Source organism: Gambusia affinis, linkage group LG18 (genome assembly GCF_019740435.1).
Source record: "Gambusia affinis linkage group LG18, SWU_Gaff_1.0, whole genome shotgun sequence".
Classification (NCBI taxonomy): Eukaryota; Metazoa; Chordata; class Actinopteri; order Cyprinodontiformes; family Poeciliidae; genus Gambusia; species Gambusia affinis.
The window spans coordinates 5,141,780-5,165,797 of record NC_057885.1 but is presented as its reverse complement, the minus strand read 5'-3'; the positions used below and the strand labels follow the sequence as shown (position 1 = coordinate 5,165,797).

Here is a 24,018-nt window from a genome sequence, read left to right as displayed (position 1 = left end):
TTTATTGTTTCCTCCTTTTTCTTTTTTGATGAACAAAAAAAAGACTCTACTAGTTCTCTCTTCTGGTTCCTCATTTCCTTTGCATGAGGAAAGTGAACTATTGCATCAAGTAGTTGGATTTGCCCATCTTTATCTCATTCTAATGATTGTTGAAGGGCAATATAGCACACAGCCTTGATAATCTATACTCTTTTGGTTGAATGTGGGTTTTATTTCCACTTTGGGTTTATGTCGTGTTTAGTTTTTATTTTTGGATGTTTTGTTTATCTTGTTTACCTGTCAAATGTTCTTTTGAAAATAAAGTATTTCTTTTCGTCAGGATGTGCTTGCATTATTGTATCTCTACCATTACATCGGTTTGAAAAGGTCTTCAAACAATATTATCACTTATTGCAATAATTTGAGAATTAAGAATTAATCGCTCAGGAACATTTATTGTGACGGCCTCGGTGTAAAGACTTACTCACTGATCACTGGTTTTCAGAAATGTATTTGTGATTTAATACTGAAACCTCTTGACCTGTGATTGGAACAGCCTGAAGAATTTATCCTTTCTCTAAATGAGCCGTAGAGATGAAAGGAAGACACACAGGATGGGATTTATTCCCTGTATTATTTATTGAAAACCCAGCAGTCGTCATTAATACCTGTGGTGTCTGTACAGGCAGGGGAGGAAGGACATGTGGGAAACTAAAAACTGTTGTCATTCTGTTAAGAGAAAAACCAAAACACAAAAAAATAAGGACAAAAATATATATAAAGATATGCTACAGAATGACTGTGTCTTATTGAAACACTTTTTCCAAATGTTACATAGATGCAGAGGGAGGATGAGGAAGAGGAGCTTAGACCAAGAAGAAGAAGAAGAGTACAACAGCAGTTCAAGAGATTAAATGGAAAAAAAAAGGTTGTTTTTGGAGCGTGGGGGGAGGGAGGGGGCTTATTTAAAATGGGGGGGGTTTGGTTCCTTCTCTGCCAAGTGCTGCTTTTACTTCTTTAATGTGAAAAGCCAGAAGGAGACAATCGTATCATCTCGTCGTCTTTCTGTCCGTCTGTCCATCTTCATCGTTTCTTTGGGGGTTGGGCTGTGCGGGGCGGCGTGACGGGCCGGCCGGAGTTCATCCCTCCATACTGGTACTTGGCCTTCTTCTCAGACGGCTTCAGGATCTGGGAGGAGGAAGAAAAAGAAGAAGAATCGGTTATTACTGGACCAGCAGCTCTACCTGGCAACGTGAGCTGAACTCTTGAGTTTTAAGTAAATATTTGTTAGCGTCAAACATCTCCATGGCAACACATCTGAATTTCATGACGTCCAATATGGAACAGGCCAGACCTTTGCATTAATAGCACTGAGGCTGACAAGTCACTGACCTATGATATGCTTCACATGAATCAGCACTAAGTTGTGTTAATTGTAAAAAGAATAGTAAAAAAGATTTTTCCAAATATTCTGAATTTTTATTTTCCCATTCTTATGTGGATTTGGAAAATGATCCAATCAGACTCCATACTTTAAGTTTGTGAAGGAACCTTAAGCCTGTGTTTGTCACTGCAGTAAACCCAGGGGGCCACCAGAGGGCGCTCAGAAGGTTGGAGGGAAGGTGAGGAAAAAGAAAACAAAAAAAATTTAATAGAAAAAAATTTGTTGAAATTTACATCCTAAAATCTTATTTGTTTTTCTATTATTATTGCAAAATACACGTTAAAATAACTTAATGAAATGTATTTTGTCATTATCTTTATGAATGGCAACAGAAGGAACAATGAAGCTGAGGAGAATTCCGCTGCAAAAACCCTAAATATTCCTTGTCAACTAAAACCAGAACATATCAGGCTGAATTTAAGCTAAAACATAATAATTATAGAATAGTGAAAAAAAACAGTGAGATACTAATGCTGTTTGGGGGCACATGGTGTAGAAAGGCTTGGGAACCTCTCAACAACTTCCTGTCAGAATCACTTCACATGATAATCTGGGTTCTAAAAGATCCTGGGTCAGTTACTATGACAACAGACCTGGAAGGAGCACATCAGGGTTTCGTCCACGCTCATCATGCCACCGGCGTTGTCAAACTCCCCGCAGTAGTTGGGAGCAGAGAACAGAGTCACCAGCTGCCGCTTGGCAAAGAACTCATACCCATCTTCTACCACCTGGGGGCGTCGGACACACGAGAGTCAGCCAAGGTCTTTACAGCAGAGTGGGGGGAAAAAAAATCTGGTAGGAAGGAGCTGTGGTACCTGGTGAGCTCTACAGATGAGGTCCAAATCGTGGCGGTTGAGGAACTTGCTGACCACGTCGGCGCCGAACGTGAAGGAGACGCCGCGGTCGTTCTCCCCCCAGCCCTGGACGTCCTTATCGGGGTCCGACCACAGCAGGTCGCACAGAAGACCTGCAGGGGGGACAGAAGTGAAACAAAACGTCAGAGTCCATCACTAGCTAGTCACCTGGTCGCAGGGAAACACTGGCAGTCTTTTTTTCTTTTTTTTTTTTTTTAGAGTGACATTTGTGAAGCGTTCACATGCAGTCATGGTGAAACTCCATAAGAGGATGTGAGACGGAGGCTGCCAGGGTCTTAACTCCAGCTGCCTTATAAGGACAGGAAGAGGTTTAATGAGGGGGTGAACACAGAGAGGCTCCTCTTCCTCTGGTCCAGCTACAAGTAGATCAGGGGGAAAAAGGCTGGAGAAGCTCCTGTTCTTAGATTAGACCACAAATCATTCAGCGGAGAAACAGGAAGAGAACCTGAGTTTATGTTGGTTCATCAGGATGAAAAGGGAAAATGGGCTAAACAGGCCACCGTAGGAGAGGCTGAGAAAAACCTTTTACCCCCTTACTAAGTTAATACAATTCTGCTTTAACACTTAAATGTGTTGTACAGACAAACAAAACAAAAAAACACCACCAAGTCAGCCTGAGTTGAATTCAAATAAAGGTTTTATTGGAGGGAAGCTAGCAATTCAAACCAACCAGGCACTATGGAAACCAAGTGATAAAGCTAAGAACTGGCCAGTCATTTCTGGGAAGGTTCACTCTTCCAACTTTTTTAGTTGTGATTGGAGTTTACTGGAGTCCCAAAACCTTCAAAATGGCTTCCAGAGTTCCTCCAGGGTTTTATCAGCCTGGCAGGCCGCCAGGATCTACTTATCCTCCACAGGGCTAAACGCCATTTATCTATTTTAGATGTTTTTTGGTTTTCTTGGTCATAATGATGGTAGGAGTTCACCCTGCAATCAGTGGGTTGCCGGTTCAGTTCCAACTCCATCCACCTCTGCTGAAACCCGCCTCGCCTGCTGCTGGTGGTCAGAGGGCCAGTGGGGCAACATGGCAGCCTGGCTTCTGTCAGACTGAACTTTGTGCTCCTTTCCTCTCTGATCCAGGTTTCATTTCTCATTTATTCTTGAATTGCCTTAGATGATTTGTTGCTTCTTTTTTTTTTTAAATCATTTCCTTCAGGCTACATCAGGTTGTCAGAAAAATTCATTGACTCCAGAGCTTTGGCAAAACTTGCAATTTCTCTTTGATGAGTGGTTAACCATGAATCTCAATTGGATTCAAACTTTGACTAGGCCACTCTGCAACCTTATAGAGGTGTTCCGGATAATGATACTAGAGGAGACGGTCACATCATCCTTCAGGATTTTTCTTGTAGAAAAATAAAAAGAAAAGGACCATTTGCCTTTATTAAAAGAAATAAAAAATAAAACTAGCCTGAGGCTGGTGTGACGTTTTTCTACCTTTGGTGAGATCATTTGAAGAGGTTTTATTTTGCCGTTGTGCGATCTTTTTGTTTTTATGGTCTGCTCTGAAAGGGAACCCAGTTCACTTCTAAAGACACTGAAGAAACGTCCAGATGAACCAGATTTGGATGTGAGGCAGAGTGATCATTTTTACCCCTCTGATTTATTTCTAATTTCTCCTTTTGTTTGGCGTGAAGCCCAGCTGGTCTGCTCTGTGTGTGTGTGTGTGTGTGTGTGTGTGTGTGTGTGTGTGTGTTAAGCTACCTGTGTCAGGCACATCTGTGGGTCTCATGATCCGTCTGATCTGCTCCATAGACTGGAGGTCAGGAGAAAGTCCTGACGGAGAGAGAGAGAGAGAGAGAGAGGCAGAAGGGTTACAGGACTTTGTTTTTATCAGAAACCTGAACCTCCGACACTCCAGGTCTCATTACCTCCATGGCAACAGAAGATCTTCTCATCCACTATGGCGGCGATGGGCAGGCAGTTGAAACAGTCGGTAAAAGTCTTCCACAGTTTGATGTTGAACCTGCGTTTACCTACAGGATCAACAGGAGTGTTAGAAAGAGCCCACTGTGAACACATTAGCTTGTCACAATAAGAAGTAAATCAATTAATTGCATAATAAATTAAAAAGAGTCGAAAAATTTAGACAACTGTCTAAGAAAACAATTTTTAGCTATTTGTTAAACAAACTAAGCTGTTTGTTAGCTTAAATTGTTAGACATTTCTTAACAAATAGCTCAGCTAAGCCAAGCTATTCTTAGCTTAATTTCTTAAATAGTTTGTTTTCTAGTTAACTAATAGCTTCATTTGTTAGAAAAACAGATAAATTATGCTATTTTTTAGCCTTTAGTTTAAGGCATGAGGAACCTTCTTATGCTTCAGATTTACAATTATTTACTTTTCAACAAAAACTTGGTTAGCATCATTAAAATATAGCATTTTTAGCTAACCGGTTAGCAGGAAAAGATAAAAAATATCTTTATGGAAAAAATGTGATTGCTGTCGCTTTCTGCATAAATAGCTAAAATGTGGATACCTCAGTGAAAATTGTTTATGACTGAAATTCCAACATGTTTAGAAAAATAATAAATAGTATTTTCAATGTTCCTTCAATTGAACAGAACTGAAATAAATTGCGACCGCTGTACCGGTCCTCCTTCTCTCTTCCAAACCCTACATTAAAACAGGAAGTAGATGGAGTAGGCGGAGCTTACACTCGTCGTAGAAGCCGTAGATGCGGTTGATGGAGGCACACTCGTGGTTGCCCCGGAGCAGGAAGAAGTTCTCGGGGTATTTGATCTTGTACGCCAGCAGCAGGCAGATGGTCTCCAGCGACTGCTTCCCTCTGTCCACGTAGTCGCCCAGGAACAGGTAGTTAGCCTCTGGGGGGAAGCCGCCGTACTCAAAGAGCCTCAGCAGGTCTGTGTACTGTCCATGGATGTCACCTGGAGGAAACGGGAAGCATGCTGCGGGATCCTTCCAGGAAAACGTGCCGCTTAGTCAGGGAGGTGGGCGGAGCTTACCGCAAATTTTGAGCGGAGCCTCCAGCTCCAGCAGGATTGGCTGGCTAAGGAAAATTTCCCGGGATTTGATGCAGAGGCCGCGCACCTCCGCCTCCGTCATCTGGACGATCTTGCCTGGGCGGCATCCTCGCACTGGTGGGAGGACAAGGAGAAGTGGAGAACAGGTTAAAACAGATGCATGATCCGTGATGTCACATGACCTCTGCCTCGACTTGAAGCTAAATATGAGGGGGCGACTTTTAAGCAACAGGAAGACAGAAATAGACTGTGTGGGAGGGACGTTTGGACACACTTCCTGTTGGGCAATGTTTTGGTTTTTGTTGTTTGCGTTTAAGAGGGGAAAAAAAGCTTAGTTCAGTCACATCAGTCATGTCTAATTTTAGTCCCATTTTTGTGTAGAAACAAATCATTGTTCTATTATATTCATGTCTACATGTAGCCTACACTTCATTATTTTTAATTTTATAGGATTTTGTTCTGTCCTATAGTCAAATACAGTTTATAAAGTCAATTACGTCACATGAGGAATATCCAACGTTTTGCAGCGCTAATCTGAATGATTATTTTCTTAAATGCAGTTTCAGTTACTGAGATTTTATCGGCCCAGAAGTTATTGCAATAAACGATATAATGATGTTTTTGAGGCCATTTCCAGTAATAGAATAGTAATGGCATAATAATAAAAATAATAATTCAAGAACACTTTCTCAAGTACAAATAAACTTTAAACTCTATTGAACATTCAACACTGGAAATATGCAAAATAAAAATACAAATACAAACAACACAAAGTGAATTATGAAACCTCTGAAAACAAAATTGCTATTAAAATATAAATAAAAGAAGGAGCTGGTTGAGACCAAAGAAGCACTGGGATAAAAACTTTTCATCCAGATTTTGGTAGAAAGGAAAGAGAAAAACAATAAATCATGAACATGAAAATTATTGAGCACATTTCAGTTTATCAAGCATGTCGGATCTATTTTGTGATGTTTGTTTAATCAAATCATTTTTAGTCGACCCTGTTAAACGATGTCAGAACTATTCCCTTCAGCGTTCCCCCGTTTCTTCCTGCTGTGTTTACACAAAGAACAAGTCCAGTGGAGCAGAGCCGACTCAGACCACAGAACGGGGGGGACCGTCCAACGGGCCAGGAGGGACGCCACCGCCGCCACCACTGCCGCCACCTGGTTTAATCAGGAGGAAAGTCGTCCCATTTCTGCCTGGACACGATGATCACGCCCACCTCACCCTCGGCCTCATGCTAACACAACCTGTGTCCACGTTTTGACTGAAAGGGGACACCAGGACTATATCTGGAGGGTCCAAAAGGAGGGCCGGCTCAGGTTAGCCAGGAGAACGCTGCACCGGAGAATCTGATGTTCAGAGAAACAGGACCGTTCACACAACAATACACAACCAAGAGGAATGTGTGTGTGTGTGTGTGTGTGTTGGCTGCTGTGTGATTACACAGCCGTCCCCTTCCAGCTGTGAGGTGACGTGTTCACACGTCGGTGCCGTCTCAGCTGATATCTGGGACGGACCGAGACGGAAAAGCAGGAGGCCTGGAAGGATCGGCTTTCAGGCGGCGGGAGAATCTGAGCTCGCATCAACACCTCGGTTTCTCCTACCCCTCACACACACTCACACACACACACACACACACACACACACACACACACGGTGACCTTGACTTCGGACCGTACCACTCTAAGCTCGCGGGGAGGGAAGTGTCCCGGCATCCCCGCGTCCGTCGCCACGGCACTGCGGCTCACGGAGAGGTGAGGAGGAGGGGCGGCGCCTACCTCTGATCGCCATGGAAACGTCGCGAGGTTATTGTCTGGGAGTAAAGGATCTGCAGACGAGGTAGAACCTCCAGCGGGTCGCAGCCTGCATACTAAAGCCTGCAGAAGCGGCTGCACCGATAATCAGAGCCACTTCCTCAACTTTCAGCCGATACTTTCTGGACAAACCAACTTTTTTTTTTTTCTTTTTTTTTTTTTCTACCTCTGCAAAAGTCTGGAAGTCAGCCAATCCTGTCGAGATAAGCAATCAGTTCATCGCATAATAAATGAAAATGAGCTCGATCGTTTCCATTCCTATGGTTGAGATTTTACAGGACATGACTTCACAATCCATTTTGTTTTCATTTTAAATATTTGTAACATCTTCCTCTTGAAGTGTAGAGTGTTCTGAACAAAACTAGAGTTTTCTAGTCTCAGAGGGCGATCATGCATTACTACACCAATATCAATACATTATCTGGATATGGCCTCAAAACAACAGTATTTGGGATTTGTCGCCATAATTTCTGGAACTGTTTATCGTGTGCTGTTAGCAGCTGGGTGACAACTGTTAGAAAGTTGGCAACGTTTTTCCCCCCTCAGTGAAAACCACGGCTGAGAGAGTCTAGAGAACTCTTCATGATTTAAATTACAACAAAGCTTTTTCCCCCCAACAAAGTTCCAGTTTGGTGTGAAAATAACAACAAGTATGATTTATATTTTTCCCTCTCTTTAACTTTCATCTACAATCTCTGACATTTATTAATACCGACGTCTGGACGCAACTTTGCAACACCCAATACAGACTGATGTGATCTCACACGAATAATTTAGATTGTTATTATTTATTTTGTAGTGTGGAATATTAGAAAGGGCTTCATCAAATGATATTAAACTCTAACCGAGAATAATTGTCAACAATAGTCACAAGAATAACTAATAATTACCTTATAATTCCGTTTTATTTATCGGATCATATCGATATGTAAAAAACATTTACTAATATCGGTTGATACCGATGTCAATGCCAATATATCATTCATCCCTACTTCTGTTGGAGTGCCGGCATGATAGATTTTAGAAGTAGGCCAGATACAGATACAAGATACTCATTTTTCAGACAGATTTCCGATATCAATATCGTATCAGGACAACATTCAGACACAGAAAAAGCAACAACAGGAATCATTCTCACTGCACAATTCAATATCACCAATACATTTTCCAAAATTTAGACGTTAATCTAAAGACTCCTGTTACACTACAATTCCTTCAGAATAAAATAAATAAATAAATAAAAATTAATGTGGGATCCTTGTACATTTTAGTTTGCAAAAACATCACATCTGTTTCTTTAAGTGGCTGCATTCCTGGGTCATCACCCTGCTGCACCTTCAGCGACACACTATGACGTTAGGAAAAAGCAGCGCCTCAAACACACACACACACACACACACACGCACACACACACACACGCCACCCCCCTTCCCGAGAGAAATCTGCATTCCAGACAGCTTCACAGAGCTCTCAGCCCTGAGCAGCTCCACCTGGACGAGGATTTACTGCAGCAGAGACTTAGCAAAACGCAACATAAACAGCAATTCCCTCTAAAACGTCATATTAATATTACCTAATTTTTTATTTTATTTTTATTTTTTTAAAAGGATGAACAAAACACACTGTGGCTTTGATTAGACCGCTTTAGCCGTTCCTGATCCTTCTAGGTACAAACAAACCCAGTGTTCCCCGAATTAAAGTCCGGCTGCCTAGCAACAAGCAGGTTAATTCGCCAAATATGTGGAGGGATTGGAGGGTGAAGCCCAGCTCAAACCACACCAAAGTGCTGTTGCAACAGCCAGAACAATGCAGCCCAGAGAGAAAAAGCCCAGGACCAGTCTGATCACTTCTGCTAACAGACTGAGAAGGTCTTGAGTCAGGTCAGCAGCTTGACATCAGCTAGCTTAAAACAAGCTAGCAGGCCGGTTGCATCGCGTTCCCGTTTGTTTATAGAGAGCTCCAAGAGCCGACTGATAAATAAGTCAATCACAGACGCTGGGAAATGAACATGTGACCATATATGGGCACGGGTGAGGAGTGGAAGGAGGAAGTAGTCAGTCAGGACAAAGAAGGAGTGCTGTATGGGATGGAGAGAGAGCCAGAGCAGCTAACAGAGGGCTGGCCACACTATAGCAAAAATAATAAAGTTAGCCAAAGATCAACTACAGTGATCGGTTGGTGGTCTGTGGTTGAAGTCTTGAAAGGTTCTGGAGTAAATAACTTCCTGTTTAAAATAGAAAGGTAAAAGTTCTGGCAATACTATGAAAACTGAGAGGTTTAATCTGAGCTGGTGTAAACTTTTTTTTTTTTTTTTTTTTTATATCTTTTGGAGGTTTTCTTAATGTGGTGGAGCTAAAAAGAAGTTCTGAAGAGAATCGTTTTGCTATGAGTCATCACCAGTTTTTAAATCCAGTGTCTTCCTGTTTAGTTTCTTTGTTGGCCAGAACCAAACAGAGAACCAGCATTCAGAACAAATCCACAACAAACTCCTGGAGAACTGTAGAGATGAGGCCCAAACGCTGAGTTTGTTTAAATGAACAGCCAAAACAAATTAAAAAAAACATAAAAGCTTTTATAAAAATTCATATTAATGGAACAGTTGGGATAACACCGATCAATGCATCTCATGTGAAGGTAACATTTTAAATTTTGCTGTGCTTTCTTTATGCACAATAACAAAATTCTGATTTATTGCATGTTTCATAATTGGTTGCAGGATGTTTACCATGTGAAGCACTTTGAGCTGTTTGTTATTCACAGGATGTGAATGACTTTTCTTAATAAAATCAGCAATATTTTTACTTTTTTATTGTGGATTTGGTCGTGGTTGCAATAAATCTATGAAACTGAGCATTAAATTGTTTCGTTATGCTTGAGTCGTGTTTATCAGTTACATAATGAAGCCAAAGCGAGGACATTATAAAGCCCACAAGTTTTAAGACTTCATTCTAGATTTGAAAAAATTAAATGCATAGATTTCTGCATGTTAAAACAAAATATTCCATTTTTTTAAAAAGAAATCTGAAGCAGTTCTTTCAAGTACCATCTGAAATTGTCTTTCTAGATGGTTGCTTGCCAGACCAAGCTGGTTTATGGTCTCCATATACTACAAGTTAGAAGTCACGCAAAACAAAATGTTAAATACATCTTAGCTGCTCTGTTTTTTTTATTTTATTCATTTGCGACCTGGGGCTCCCCAGCTTACGATCTAATATTTTGACAAATCAAATCAGAAGTGGATAAAGCGACACTAAACAGATTCCATTAAAGGCAGTGTGAACAGGGTCGCTGATTTCAAACAGCAGATCCTCATACTGCTATGAAGCATTTCAGTCAGTTTGTTCATGTCAAAGTTTCTCACAGTGGACAGACTTGCTTTAAAGGAAAACAAACACACACACACACACACACACACACACACACACACACACACACACACACACACACACACACACACACACACACACACACACAGAGTCCTCATTGCTGGTTTAGCTTGTTAAACACACACGTGGTGAAAAGTTCTCCAGTTTCCTCTTCTGAATAGTTTTATTGCACCAACAGCAAAATGTGGAGCTGCTTCCCTTTCACTTGGGCACAAACACACTGCAGACTGATACTGAAACTAAATACATGTGGAGATATTAAACCTGTCACAGCAAGCAATTAAGCTCGAGAATATCCATCGAGATGATGCAGATGTTTTATAAAAGGAAAACTTTATTCAGAAAGAGTTCATGTTTATTGTTTCAGTTCAGTTTTATTTATTGCGTTTTATTCTGGATTTTTAAAAACATCCTCCAGCCACAGTGTTAAGTGTTCTTTACTAAATAAAACTTTATTGACATGACATTTCCAATAAAATACTTGAAAATGATCTTGAAACAATGATATCATTTTTCGTGATAATTACTGGGACAATTTATTGCGACAGACCCTAGATGTGTTTATTCATCTGTTTTGATGTTAAAAATGAAAACATGCCTCACAGTTTTGTTTTGTTTGGATTTTTTTTTTTTTTTTTTGTATTGACATGAAAAGTAAATTTTATCAGAAACGGGACGTTTGGGGTTCTTCCTTCTTCCTGATCAAGTGCATTTCCTGTTGGCGGATCAGTAGCGCCCCTGTGAATTTTGAGCAGGCATGACTGCGCACGTTTCTGTCCCTGCTGCATGAAAACGCCCCATCAGACCTTTTTTTAGCTGTTCTTTCTAGCTGGGACTCCAGCCAGCCACCCCCACTCCTCTATCTAACCCTCTCCCACGCAGGGGCAGATGGAAAACAGTGACCCCTCTCTGTCCCCCCCCCCAAACTTCACTGAACGAGAAAGTCACAGAGTCCCGACTGCAGTGGCATTTCTGCGCAGGCTTTCTGCATTTTCATTGGGATGGTTTTGTTCGCCTTTAAGTGCCAGCTGTGAATGCTTGGCTTTGTGGCGCCAAAGAAAGACTGAAATTGAGAGGAGAGAATGAGAGAAGAGGGGGATAGACGGGAGTGGGAGAAGAGTGGAAAAATGAGAGGGGTGGTGGTGGAGTGTGTGTGTGTGGTGGTGGGGGGGGGAGTTGAATAGCAGCAGAAAAATGAAAGTGCAGAGAAAAGAGTGGATGTGAGGGAGGGCTTTGACTGGGCAAAGCCCTGGCTGCCATGTTTGGTGCCAGGGGCCGAGCGCGCCTCGCCACACAGGCTCCACCATTGTTGTTTCCACAACAGAATGCCACGCCAGCAGCCTGGAGCTGAGCGGCTCTCGCACTCAGAGAGAGAGAGAGAGAGAGAGAGGAAGAAGAAAAAAAAACACAACCGGGGAGACACAAACTGCAGAGAAACATGTGGAAAAGATTAAAAGTGTTCAATGCAAAAATCTGGCTTTTTGTTGTTTCATTTTTTTTTCTTTTAAAACAAAAATTATCACAGTTTAACTCCAGCTGAGAAAGAAATGTTAACCCTTTATGGATCGAAGAATATGCATACATGTAGATGTTACTAGGCGACATGTTTACTGTCTGGTAATGATGGGATGTTACGGTTTTGAGGCGTGTAATCGATGCAAGGTTATTTTAGTACTTGATTATCCTATTGATTGATAAGAGTTTAAATTTATTTTAAACTCTGTGATTTTATATTTTATTCAATACTAGAAACGCATAACAAAATGCAACAATTTAATTTGTTTTTTTATATATAAAATAAGCTGTTTATTGCCTAAAAGGTAACAGCATAACATTCAGTGAATGTTTTATTATTTACAGCTAAACATCAACTGATCAATACAGAGTATTGATTATATGTTTTTGTTTTCTTTTACTAATTAATCAGTTAGCAACAGGTGCTTAAGATTTTTTTTTTTTTTATTTGAAGCAGATGCAGCTACACATACACAACATGAGGAACTCTGGGTAGAATGGATTTACAAATATTTTTCATCTTCAATCCAAGAAAAGGAATCTAGCTAGAAAGGGTAAATTAGCAGCTAGTTAGCGGTAGCTTCAAGTCACAAACAACAATGAAGAGGTTTGAGTGAGACTCAAACTTTTGCCTGACAGAATAGTCACGCAATTTTTTATTTTTTTATTTTACCCTTCGATAAAAAATAGAAAAAGAATTTTACCCATCTTTGTTGTGTACTTTAGAAAAGTTGAATTTTGCAGAAAAGTTCAATTTGGTTTCTTTTGGTGTCTTTAGCGTCTGTGTGGGCCATATTTCTCAGTCCAGTTAGTAACTACTACTTTTCTTTTTTTTTTCTTTTTTTTTTACAATTATGCTATAGTATTTGATGTGGAATCACTAAACAAGGTCATGAACTTCTGGCAAATCGGTTTCCCAAATCCAACATTTTTATTTCTCTCAAAGATTTTGTAGTCCAAATGTTCAATGATGCCAAACCTGCCAGCAGGTAAGTGTTGCAGTAAAAAAAAAAAAGTTCTACTGTCGTTGATGGATTGACGGGTCAGTTCCTTCTGTCTACGGAAACGATGGACACAGCAAGTAATACATTGGTGGGGGGGAACATAAATAAATCTCATCATTAAATCTTCATAAACAGCAAATTTTGCAACTATTTGCCAACAAGTGAAATGAAAACTTCCCCTCCACTCTTTTCCTGGTGCCATGTGACCATGTTGGTAATCGTGCCACATAAAGCCACCTGTTCAGGTAAAGCGCACAGAAGGGCTGTTGTTGCTAAAGCCTGGAGCAATGTGGGCTTAAGCATGGCTATGCTGCAAATGTTAGCGTGCGCAAGAGCTGCTTTGCTGGATCCCAGCACTAGTAGAAGCTAATGAACAGCAAGGAGGAGGAAGAGGAGGAGGAGGAGGAGGAATGTGGTGAAGGAGAACACAAACACAGTGAAAAAGGCTGGTTTGGTAGACTGAAGGGTACCAGTGACCTTGCTCAGACACCCTGCAGCTTCAGTGTGCTGGAACTAACAGCAGTGATATTCTCTGGAAAAACATCAACTGGAAAAACAGCAGATGGCTGTTTGATTCCCCACTGTGTCCTGCACTGGCCTTTTTCCTCACAGCAATAAGGATAAGCCACACCTCCGACATTAGACCCTTGCAGTGGTCACAGTGTTTTGGTGGAGGTGCTGGAACTGAACTCAGGTCAGTTTGGTGTCGGGGTGATGAAACCAGAGGGCCCTGAAGTCACAGAGTGACCTCAGCCGATTGGAAACCATGTCCGTCTATCAGGTTTGGCCTGTCGTCTAGACAACGCCTGCTGTCACACCTTGTTGGGGCGGCCGATGAAGAGCAACGTTTGTTGTGAGTAAAAGGGCTTAAGATGCCACGATTAATAATCAGAACGATAAAATTCAGAAATAAAGAGAGAAGACTGGGGAAAACTGCCACTAGTCAGTATTTTAACAAGCAAGGACTTGTGTAGCAGAATATCTGAGTGAATCTTCATACACAAAGGGTTACTGCATATTTATCAAGTCTAAATTTCAGACTTTCAAATTCTTGTTTTCAGTCAACATTTCACCCAGTGAAGCCCACTTCTACTAAAGACAGCCATGATTAGTATACAACTCTGGTCTTAAATAGACCGAAACAAAAAAAGAGACCAGCTGTGGTCTATTTGAAAAGATGATCAAACCGCTGCAGTGTTACCAGCAACTCTGGACTGACTGAACTTCAACTGGATGGTTTTACACTGGACCAAAATCCTTAAGAATGGAAAGAGGAGAAAAAAATAAAACACAAACATCACCTACAGTTATTGATCAGAATAACAAATAGAGGCACTAGGAAATCACTTATCAGTTTCCCATATCCCACTTTTAAAGAGGCACCTCTATGCGTTTCCAAGGCATATAATTAGGGCTGCTGTAAACAAATATTGTAGTAATCGACTAATCTATCGATTATTCTTACAATTAATCGGATACATTTTTTTTAATAAGATTAAATATTGGTAAATGTGGTATAACACCAATGTTACTATCAGATATCAACATCAGTCCAATTTTTCCATATTTGAGCGTCCCTAACAGTTACTGTTCTGTAGTTTACAAAATCAACCTGGAACAATAATAGCTCACTTCATAACTTAAAGTTCTACAAAAATCTGAAATTATATTCAATTTAATAATAAAAAATGTCTATACTCCAGCTTTTTGTTTATGTATTTATCTTCAGTCCGTTTAATAGATGTACTCTCACCTCTACCCACACCTGTCGCTCTTTGGGTTTGAGAATACAGGAAATGTTGTTTGGGTGGTGGGGGTGGAGGCAGGCGAATGAACCAACGAACAGATGGGGGTGGAGGGGAGGAAACAGACCAGGAAACAGACAAACTTAAGTCCGGGGGAAGACGAACGGTAGACCAGGGGACTAAAGTAAGCAATATTTACGGCACCTTCGTTCGTCACGCTCAGAAACTTTTCTACCAGCTACGTGCCGCCGCAATGCTGGCTAGTCTGAAGGAGCCGAGTGGAGGAGGACCGCTCTGTGAGGCAGGAGCTTGGAAACCGCAGCTCAGAGGCGGAGCTTCGCCTCGAAGGCAAAGCTAGAGCCACCCAGTTGTTTTGCACAGCTGAATGGTTGCCATGGAGATCAAAAAGTTTCTCTAACATGCATGACAGTCAAGCGATTGGTATGTTTTCGTGTAGGGAATAATAAAACCACATGATATGAAGCTTGAAAAAAGTCAACTTAAAGTTTGGATGTTTCAGCAAATCAATAACCAAAGATTAGTTGCTATGCAACTTTAACAATATAAAAAGTGCTGCATTCAGCAGAACATTAAGTGATTTGGACAGATACTTAAAACCATTTCTTCTTTAATTGCCAAAAACATTCATGAGCCAAAAGGATCTCACAGGTTTCAAGCTTTGAAAAAGGAAGTCTTCCTCGTAAAAATGCTTTGGAGATGAGCTCACTTCCAAAATATGAATCATAAAGAAACAGAACTTGCAAGCAGTAAATTCTTTCATTCATTTGCCTAATGGAGCTTCTTGTTTGCAACACTTTAAAAAAACAGACAGAGCTTTAATTAAAAAATACAAATAAAAAAAGTTCCACCTTGCTTCTCCTGATTTAGAAGCAACTAATTTAACCACAACTAGTTAAATTAGTTGTGGTTGATATTTTTGATGTGAACCTTCGCGGTCGCCAGATATTCTTGGGGATCCAAAACAGTATTAGTCACAGCAGAGTTTAATGAAAGCAACGATTCAAAAGTTTTTGCCATGTGAATTTCTTCTAAAACAGCCTAGAAACTGAGAAGCTGCATTTCCACATTGCTTAAACGTTAGTGCTATTAAAGTTGACTTGCGTCATCCAACAGCAAGCTTATTATCTGCAGATCTACCAGGTCTTGTTTAGAAACTGTTTGGATGGCTTCTTTTCTCTTTGCAGCAGGACAATCAACAGAGAGCCAGCAGTTGTTATTGGAAATATTTGCCAGTCAACTTTAGAAATGGCTTCATCCACAGATATCTGGGAAAACAAATACATTTGTGTACATTTTGGACTTTAATCTACACAAAATCTCTGTTTAATACAAATAAAAAAAGCCACATACCAAAGAGGAGATTTGAGAAAACTTGCTTGACATGTTCGACGTGGTCATGTTTTGTTTTGGTTTTTTTCCCCCCAACCTTCTTTATTGAATTGTACAGCTTGACATACATCAATCATTAGCACAATGAAAACACGGTAGTTATAGAGAGAGAGAGAGGAAAAAAAAAGTTCAAGCTGATTTCTCCCAGAACCCAACCCACCCTGAATGCACCTCGTCCAGGTCTAAGCACAAGACAAACAGTTTAGTTTCCGTCTAAGTAGAGGAAGTCTTTGAGCCAAAAGAGTAGTGAAGGTTAGGGCGTGTTTCAAAGAACGTGAAAGGTCCAGGTCTGGAGGGATGCCAAATATAGTCGATAATGGATTGGGGAGAACTGTCTGACTATATGCTTGACTTGGTGTTTTAAAAATGTTACCCCAATACCTGATTAGCCTTGGGGACATGCAAAAACCAAAAGCTGGCAATTGTCCCCACCTATTGCAAAACATGGTCTTGTGTTTTAATAACTTTATATTCTAATACGCTACTGAAAAGTAGAACCTCCTGGCGCCATGTTTAATTACTAACGGGAATTGAAGCAATCCGATTGGCTGACATAGTTTTTAGCTTTATGCTACACTGCCCCCTATGGGTTTGGCATGTTTAAAACAATGCTCAGGAGCGGATTAGTCTGCACGAAAACTTTTCTAAAACCTATCCCGTGTGTACGATTTCTTTCTTTTTTTTTTCTTTTTTCCATCCATCCATCCATCCATTTTCTTTACACCCTTTGTCCCTAATGGGGTCAGGAGGGTTGCTGGTGCCTATCTCCAGCTGCGTCCCGGGCGAGAGGCGGGGTACACCCTGGACAGGTCACCAGTCTGTCGCAGGGTTAGGGTAGCCCTAACCCTAACCCCTAACCCTAACCCACAAAGACATACAAGACAAACAACACACACACACACACACACACACACACACACACACACACACACACACACACACAGGGAGAATTTAGAGAAACCAATTAACCTGACAGTCATGTTTTTGGACTGTGGGAGGAAGCCGGAGAACCCGGAGAGAACCCACGCATGCACAGGGAGAACATGCAAACTCCATGCAGAAAGATCCCCGGCCGGGAATCGAACCCAGGACCTTCTTGCTGCAAGGCAACAGCTCTACCAACTGCACCACTGTGCAGCCCTTTTTTCTTTTTTTTTTGTAAGCAATTCTGCATAGATTTTCTTTTTTTTAAATATCTGGCTGTGTGTGCACAATTGATAAGTCACAAAAGAAAGAACTTTAGCTTTACTTATACTTTTAGCTCACTACTGTTTATTGTTCAAATTATTTTTAACACTAAAAATTCAGAGACTCAGAGCATCATCACTCAGTTTATTGAAAATGGGGATAAATAAATCCTCGAATACACAAAAATACAACATTTTTTTTCACTCTTTTTCTATTTTTTTAGAAAAGAATTGAAAAAAGAAACCAAGGGGAGCCATACTACTGTATGTCTGAGTAAAGCACCCTACCCTTGTGAATTACTGTCACTGAAGGAGTGTGTTCATTTCAACCAGAGACAGCTGTTGACATTTAGTAGGACATAAGCTCCTCTGGAAGTTGAGTCAGTAGAGGTACTTAGCTCCCAATCTGTAGCAGTGCATGCTGAAAGAGGGAGAAATCAAACTGCTACAGCTATGAAGGAAAGTCCTTTCACTGGTGGAAAGGCCCCGTTATTCAAGCAGGGAAGAAGAAGCGTGCAGTTGGTCATTCTGACCTACAGGTAAATCCCTGAAAGAAAAAAAAAGAAAGAAAGAAAGCCACAGAGTTTTACTTGGGAAGGTTTTGATGTAACCTGGCCAGGTAAGCTGAAGGAAAGCGTAGTGGTAGAAAACATAAGAGAAGTCTTTGCGTTTGTGAAAGGTCAGCTCTCTAAATAAAATCTGGCATTTCAAGCATTTTCCATGGCTTTAGGATGAACACAAGGGGCAAGGTTTTTGCCTGACAACAACATTTTAGTTTCCTTAACATAATATGATGTATACATAGACACAAACATATCCAGATGGTATATAAATGATTGCTGAATTGGTATTTAAAACCTTAAATGAGTTCATTTGATTAGAGGATATGTACGTAATGTGCCTCAATAAAAATGGCTAACACATTTTCTAGCAAAGCCTGTCGTGTTTTTTCGTGAACAAGTCATCTGCTCAATTCATGACCTTTTCTGGAGCAGTAATTGTTTTAACTATAAAAAAAGCAAAAGAATTATAATCCTACAGGGTGATAACGATTCCTAGTTAATGAATAAAAGTTAAACCTTCTTAGCAATGTGCCTGTATTCAGTCTCGGTTGTTAATTCTATTTTTTCCTGTAGCATAGAAAGGCCAGGATGTGTTTCTTGCTCAGCCTGTCCTTCAGAACTCAACTCAATGTTCCTAAAAATTAGGACAATCGGTTGATTTTTGTGAAACGGATCAGGATCCTTCACCTTTGCATCTTGATGCATCAAGAGGTCTGTTAATTAAAGCCAACGTAGATCTCAGTTGTGTTGACATTGTAACACAACTGAGAAATTAACATTTCTTTTCCTACAAGAACTAAATTTCAGTTAAGACAATAGGTTTTAGATTTGAAGTCCATTAAAATTCTAATAAGCATCCAACTGTCTTTGATAAAGAGTAATGCTGGTTTCTACAGAAAGTCAGAGCAAGAACAGAAAGGGACAGGACATTCTTTCCTCCCAGATGGCAACTTTAGAAGGGAGTTATATCAGAGAGTACTTTATTGTGACACTCTGTTTAATGCTGGGGTCCACTGCATATCATGCAATTTAAAAATAGTACTGATCAGTACTGGATTTTCACCAAATTTGCCTGGAGTTTTGTTCCATTCTTCCCCAGTGCAGCTCAGAGCCAGTTAACGGGAACCAAATACTGAACTAATTGAACTGCATGTTTGGAGGACTTTGGTTCAAACTCTGTGTTCAAGCTTCAGAGCACCTTGGAGGCTCAGCTTGCAGCACTTACGCTTCCTCTGATGATTCAAACCGACAGAGAAACAAGTTTAATTCCATTAGGTTGCTCAAATCAAATTGAACCCGTCAACCTGTCACACCCTGAACAATGGAGAGTAAACCGTGGCCTTTCCTCTGTCTACAGAATGAAACTGCACACCTGCGGTGACATAACTATGATTTCATATGCGTGTTTGAATGACCTAGCTCCATCTGTGGGAGCTGTCAAATTTATATCTGCGGTCACACCGAGTTCTAGATTCACGTGTCTTCTCAGGAGTGTCTGGAAATTTACTCCTACCTCCCTGCTCGTTGACTACATGTCATTTTGCTCCATCTGTTCACATTTGTCAGACTGTTTTGCTTTCCAACTCTCACTACAGTAACGGGTTGATGGTCCAAAACCAGAAAATTACCACGAGCATGGATTATGAAGAGTCAAAAAACATTTTCATACCCGATAGTTCAGTGTTCTATTGGGGATCAAAATTGCAACATTTGTTCCATTTTCCGCTCATGCGGTTTGCTTTCACACTGCACTGTGCGAAGCAAATAAAATGTCTTGGAAAAAAACTGTTCACCTTCTCGCCTGTGGGGGTGCTCCACCAAGAACCACCGAAGGAAACAACACAAAAACCTCCAAAGATACTGAGTGCAGCTTCCTTCTTCATGAAATGTCAAGAGAAAATCAAGAGAAATCCAACTACAAGGATTTCTCTTGTCGTTGGTAAAAGGCCAAGAGTCATTTCTCCTGCTAGCGCTAGACTTGCTAGTTTCTTTAGGTTGTATTTACCCAGAATGCCATGCACTACGGTTCGCATCCTGCTTTTGGAACGGGTCCAGGTCCGCTTGGCATTCACTTATGCATTTGAAGCGCACCAGAGTTCAGTTTAACCAAACCCAGGCCTAGGTTTGTAAGCGGACCGTAGTTCACTTTTTTTGGTCCACATCAGAGTTTGATTGCGCATTCACGACTCCAGTAACAAAATGGAGTTGGAGTAAAGCAGGCTAAAAGAGGGTGGTGTGAATGAACTCAGAGGCCTGATCTGGAATTGTTTTCCTTCACTTTTCCCGTATGTTGCATCACAAAGCAGACAAATATGAAATCTAACCTGGAGGCATTGTCGTCATGCACTGCTCACATACCGAGAAAACAACTTGTAATCACCCTTTATCAACTCAGTTGTTAAAATTTCACTGGCTCACCACCAGCTTGAGTGTTTACTGCACACAGAGAGGCCATCCATGTTCCTGGCCAATCAGCTCACCTGGGTCAGGATCCCATATTTATCTGCGGTAGTCAACCTCCGCAGCAATGCAATACATAACAAAAGATGTAGGAACAACAGCTGCCTTTTTTTCGAAAGTACATCCACAATTACCAGAGCCAAACCAATATCAGCAAGAGAAACAAGAACGATGGCCAGTGTAGATATTTATCAAATAAAAATAAGTCTTTTTTGAGTTTCACATCATGGTATCTCAACAAAAACATACCTGGCTGTTGCCTTGATTCTTTCATGCATGTTTGAGAAATCCTTTAATCTCTATGGCAACCACTCAGAGGTGCAACACGCCTGGGTGGACCTAGCCCCGCCTTTGAGGACAAAGCTCCTCCTCTGTGCTGCACTCTCAGACCTTCTGCTTCACAGAGCAGCCCTCCCCCACAACTCCCTCACTTAGTTCCTCTAGACTAGCCAATAGCAATTGGCAAACACTTGGTGGAACTGCTGAGCTCATACCTCTCAGTGCAATGCTGGTCAAATTGTTGTTAAAGGGTTAATAAAGGAGCCACGTTGTGATGACTTCCTGAAGGTGGCCTTTCAGAAAAGTAGGAGTTTCTTAAAGAGACAGAGGCCCAATTTCAAGACACGAAATTAAGAAGTCAAATTTCTTTTAAGTCACATTTTATATATATTTTATACATATAATAGCATTTTTACATCAACTGAAGTTAACATTTACTTGACTGTTATAAAATGGCACCATGTGCCTGGAAAACACATAATACTGCCCCTTTAAAATCTGAGCAAGACAGGAATTTAGAGGTGGAGACGGTCATGTGACTCGTGCACCTTTAGTCACAGATCTACTCCACCCGACACACACACAAATAAGCACACACCTTCTCGGGGAAAGAAAATACCCAGAACAAATAACATCGTCAGTACTGCTGGTTGAAATTTACTCACAAAAGAACAGCTGATCCAAAACTCACAATTAGTCTAGTACCATGGTCAAGAATAAAACAGACAATGTTTTTTTTTTAAATGGCTGACTAGTAACTATTTTCATCATCAGGGAGACGTTTGAAATGACAGAGGGAGCCTTCTAAGGAGATGTTTAACTCCAACAGATAACGGGGCAGAATCAATTACATTCAAAGGAACAAATGAACCAATCAAGAAGCCCGATGGGAAGTGGAAGTTGTGTTGGGAACGTTGGTGGCCATTTGGAAATCTCCATAAAGGTGCTCTAATAACCATGGTAATTTAAAACGCTATCACTATAACTATTGTTATATGGTGAAATTCTGTTTAACTTCAGAGCTGCGTAACCGTAGTAACTCCTCTGATCCTAATACAGATAATTAAATGGAGATAGCAAAAAACGCTTCCTAAGGCTGGAAGTGATTATGAGAAATTAATACACAATCCAACATGTTGGGTAGTAAAGAAAGACTTCATTTTCTGAAAAACTGCTCTGCTTTCTGAATGGTTGCTGTAGAAGAAAAAAAAAAAAATTAGATTTTATTTGTTGCACTTCATTTTGAAAATGCAAAAAGAGGAATAAAAGGGATCAAATGTTGGATCTGATGCGAGTTATAATTTTAAAAATGCTTCTGCTCCATAACCTGAATGATTTTATTGTGCTCAACAGAAAGACAAGATGTGTAACCTGCTTTTGAGGATTTTTTTTGAGGATTTACAATAATCATAATCAGCTATGATAAATACATAGATCACATAATCCCTGATGGGTCCACTTTTAAGTTTGTTTGTTTTTTCCCCTTCCTACTCTGTAAATGTTTAGAGGCAACTGCTGAGCATTCATTTTATTTATCATAGAAAGAACAAAAAAAATCATTTTAAGAATTTTGAAGATAAATTTATTGTTTCAATGTCTGAAAACTTTAATAACTGCCTTTATTGCGGGGATTTTTATTTCTACCATTTTCTCTACCGTTTGTCTCATGAGAACATTAATAAAGTTAAAAAATCAGTGCCATTATTGTGTCCAGTTTAGTGTTTTAAAAAAAATACATATAAATAAATAAATAACACCTCTTTACGAGTCCAGTGGCTCAAAACTGGTGTCCCGGAGGTGCCTTTTTAAAAATGGGTATGTTTCTTCTATTTTCAAGAGCTGCATTTCTGTGTGTAGGTGCTATTAGTGCTGTCCCAGCTATAAAGTTACTGGGAAAAAAATACACAACAGTGCCACAGAAAAACAAAAAGTAATTGTGACTAAACCTTAGCGCCATAACTCCATAATTTGAGGCCAAGGTCCCTGAAAATTTATCTAAAAGTGGAAGATAATCAATTTTCATGTACACACTGTTAAGTTAGCAATGTTCACACACAAACACAACACTGTGACGTCTTCAGCCGCCCCACCAAACCTCATTAGAAAAACTCGTTTCTTTTTAGGAATAATTATGGTTTAAAAACCAAACAACGCTACACCTTATCTGGCATCTTTACATTAGGTGCAATTTTTCGAGCCACCATTAGTAAAGTTAAAGATGGCCATTTGCTTTGGATGAACATCCAAGTTTGTTGTTGGCAAATGAAGCTGTTGCATACAATCGAGAACTTCTTACTGGGCTAATTAACACATATACATGAGTAGGGGTTGTAATCCCTTGTCGTGGTTGACATGAGATTAATAGTTATTTAGTGTCTGATCTGCAACATGCCGAAGTAATAACCTTAATACTGCGACATGAAAGCTGGTAGAAATTAATTGCTGGTATGGAGAGTCTGACGTTACTCTCCATACTGAACGAGAGCACAAACACTCCAAAGCAACGACTAAAACAGGGGAGACTCAACATTTCCAGGCTGAAAGCACCACGGTGTTCTAAGACACTATTTGATACCAATTTAGTCTAAAGGAGCCGTGAGACGTGTAATAGTAGCTGGCTGAGAGGTGTGCCTGTGTTCTCGGACAGAAAGACCAGTGTTGTACTCCCGAACGTTAAGCTAGCCAACGAGTTAACCGAGTTCGTTAATGTTCCCAGGTCAAAAATAAATCCATAGAGTTTAGGAAAAATAATCAGCAAGCCACAGCGAACAGACAATATGGAGAACTCACCCTCTAGAAGCCTGGAAATCAACGAGTCAACGTCCAACTCCCCCTCCGCCATTTCTGTAACGCAAAGCTCTCTATGCCCGCCGCAGTCTGGTGTACAGGCAGCGAAGGCAAGGCACCGCCTCAACGCGCAGCAACTGCCCGCCAACTCCTCCCATGAATGTCCTGCTGTTGCGTTAAATGACCCTCGGAAAATTTTATATTCCAGCGAAAGAGCAGAAAATGCATGCATTTGCCTCAAAAGATTTCTATATCTACTGATAAAATATGACAAGCTCTTCAGAATGCAACCCAAATCTACCATACATAAGCCATACATACAGCAGTGGTTTATGGGAAAGGTAGTTTAAGAACCATAGCTTAACGGAAATCAAAGATGGAATTCCTGAAATGACTTAGAAAATTTTCTTTTTCTTCAAGACTCGCCTGTCAAAGATTGAACAAGACTGATATTGAATATCAAAATATTTGTCATAAAAACTTTTAAACAAGATAAAAGTGCAATTAAACAGATTTTGATTGCTAAATTCTATAATGACTGGAATTAAAAAATATATATAAAAATCATGAATATATA

At 40.4% G+C, this 24,018-nt stretch overlaps 1 protein-coding gene across 1 annotated transcript; it reads right to left on the bottom strand.

The window, feature by feature from the left end:
- Positions 1-594: 594 nt before the first annotated feature.
- On the bottom strand, positions 595-23,603 carry LOC122820528 (serine/threonine-protein phosphatase PP1-beta catalytic subunit). The gene is made up of 8 exons (XM_044098020.1): positions 23,445-23,603; positions 5,265-5,396; positions 4,956-5,186; positions 4,170-4,274; positions 4,003-4,074; positions 2,239-2,390; positions 2,017-2,151; positions 595-1,167 (listed from the first exon to the last, which is right to left on the bottom strand). The coding sequence occupies exons 1-8, from the start codon at positions 23,494-23,496 to the stop codon at positions 1,063-1,065; spliced, it is 984 nt and encodes a 327-aa protein (XP_043953955.1). The 5' UTR covers positions 23,497-23,603; the 3' UTR covers positions 595-1,062.
- Positions 23,604-24,018: the final 415 nt, after the last annotated feature.

Bases quoted from the DNA above. Each gene is read 5' to 3' on its own strand.
- LOC122820528 (XM_044098020.1), bottom strand. From the start codon at position 23,496: ATGGCGGAGGGGGAGTTGGACGTTGACTCGTTGATTTCCAGGCTTCTA. The intron at 4,075-4,169 runs GTAATGAGACCT...TCTCTCCGTCAG, and splicing joins GATCTTCTGTTGCCATGGAG to GACTTTCTCCTGACCTCCAG. The intron at 1,168-2,016 runs GTCTGTTGTCAT...TCCTCCTCCCAG, and splicing joins CCCTGATGTGCTCCTTCCAG to ATCCTGAAGCCGTCTGAGAA.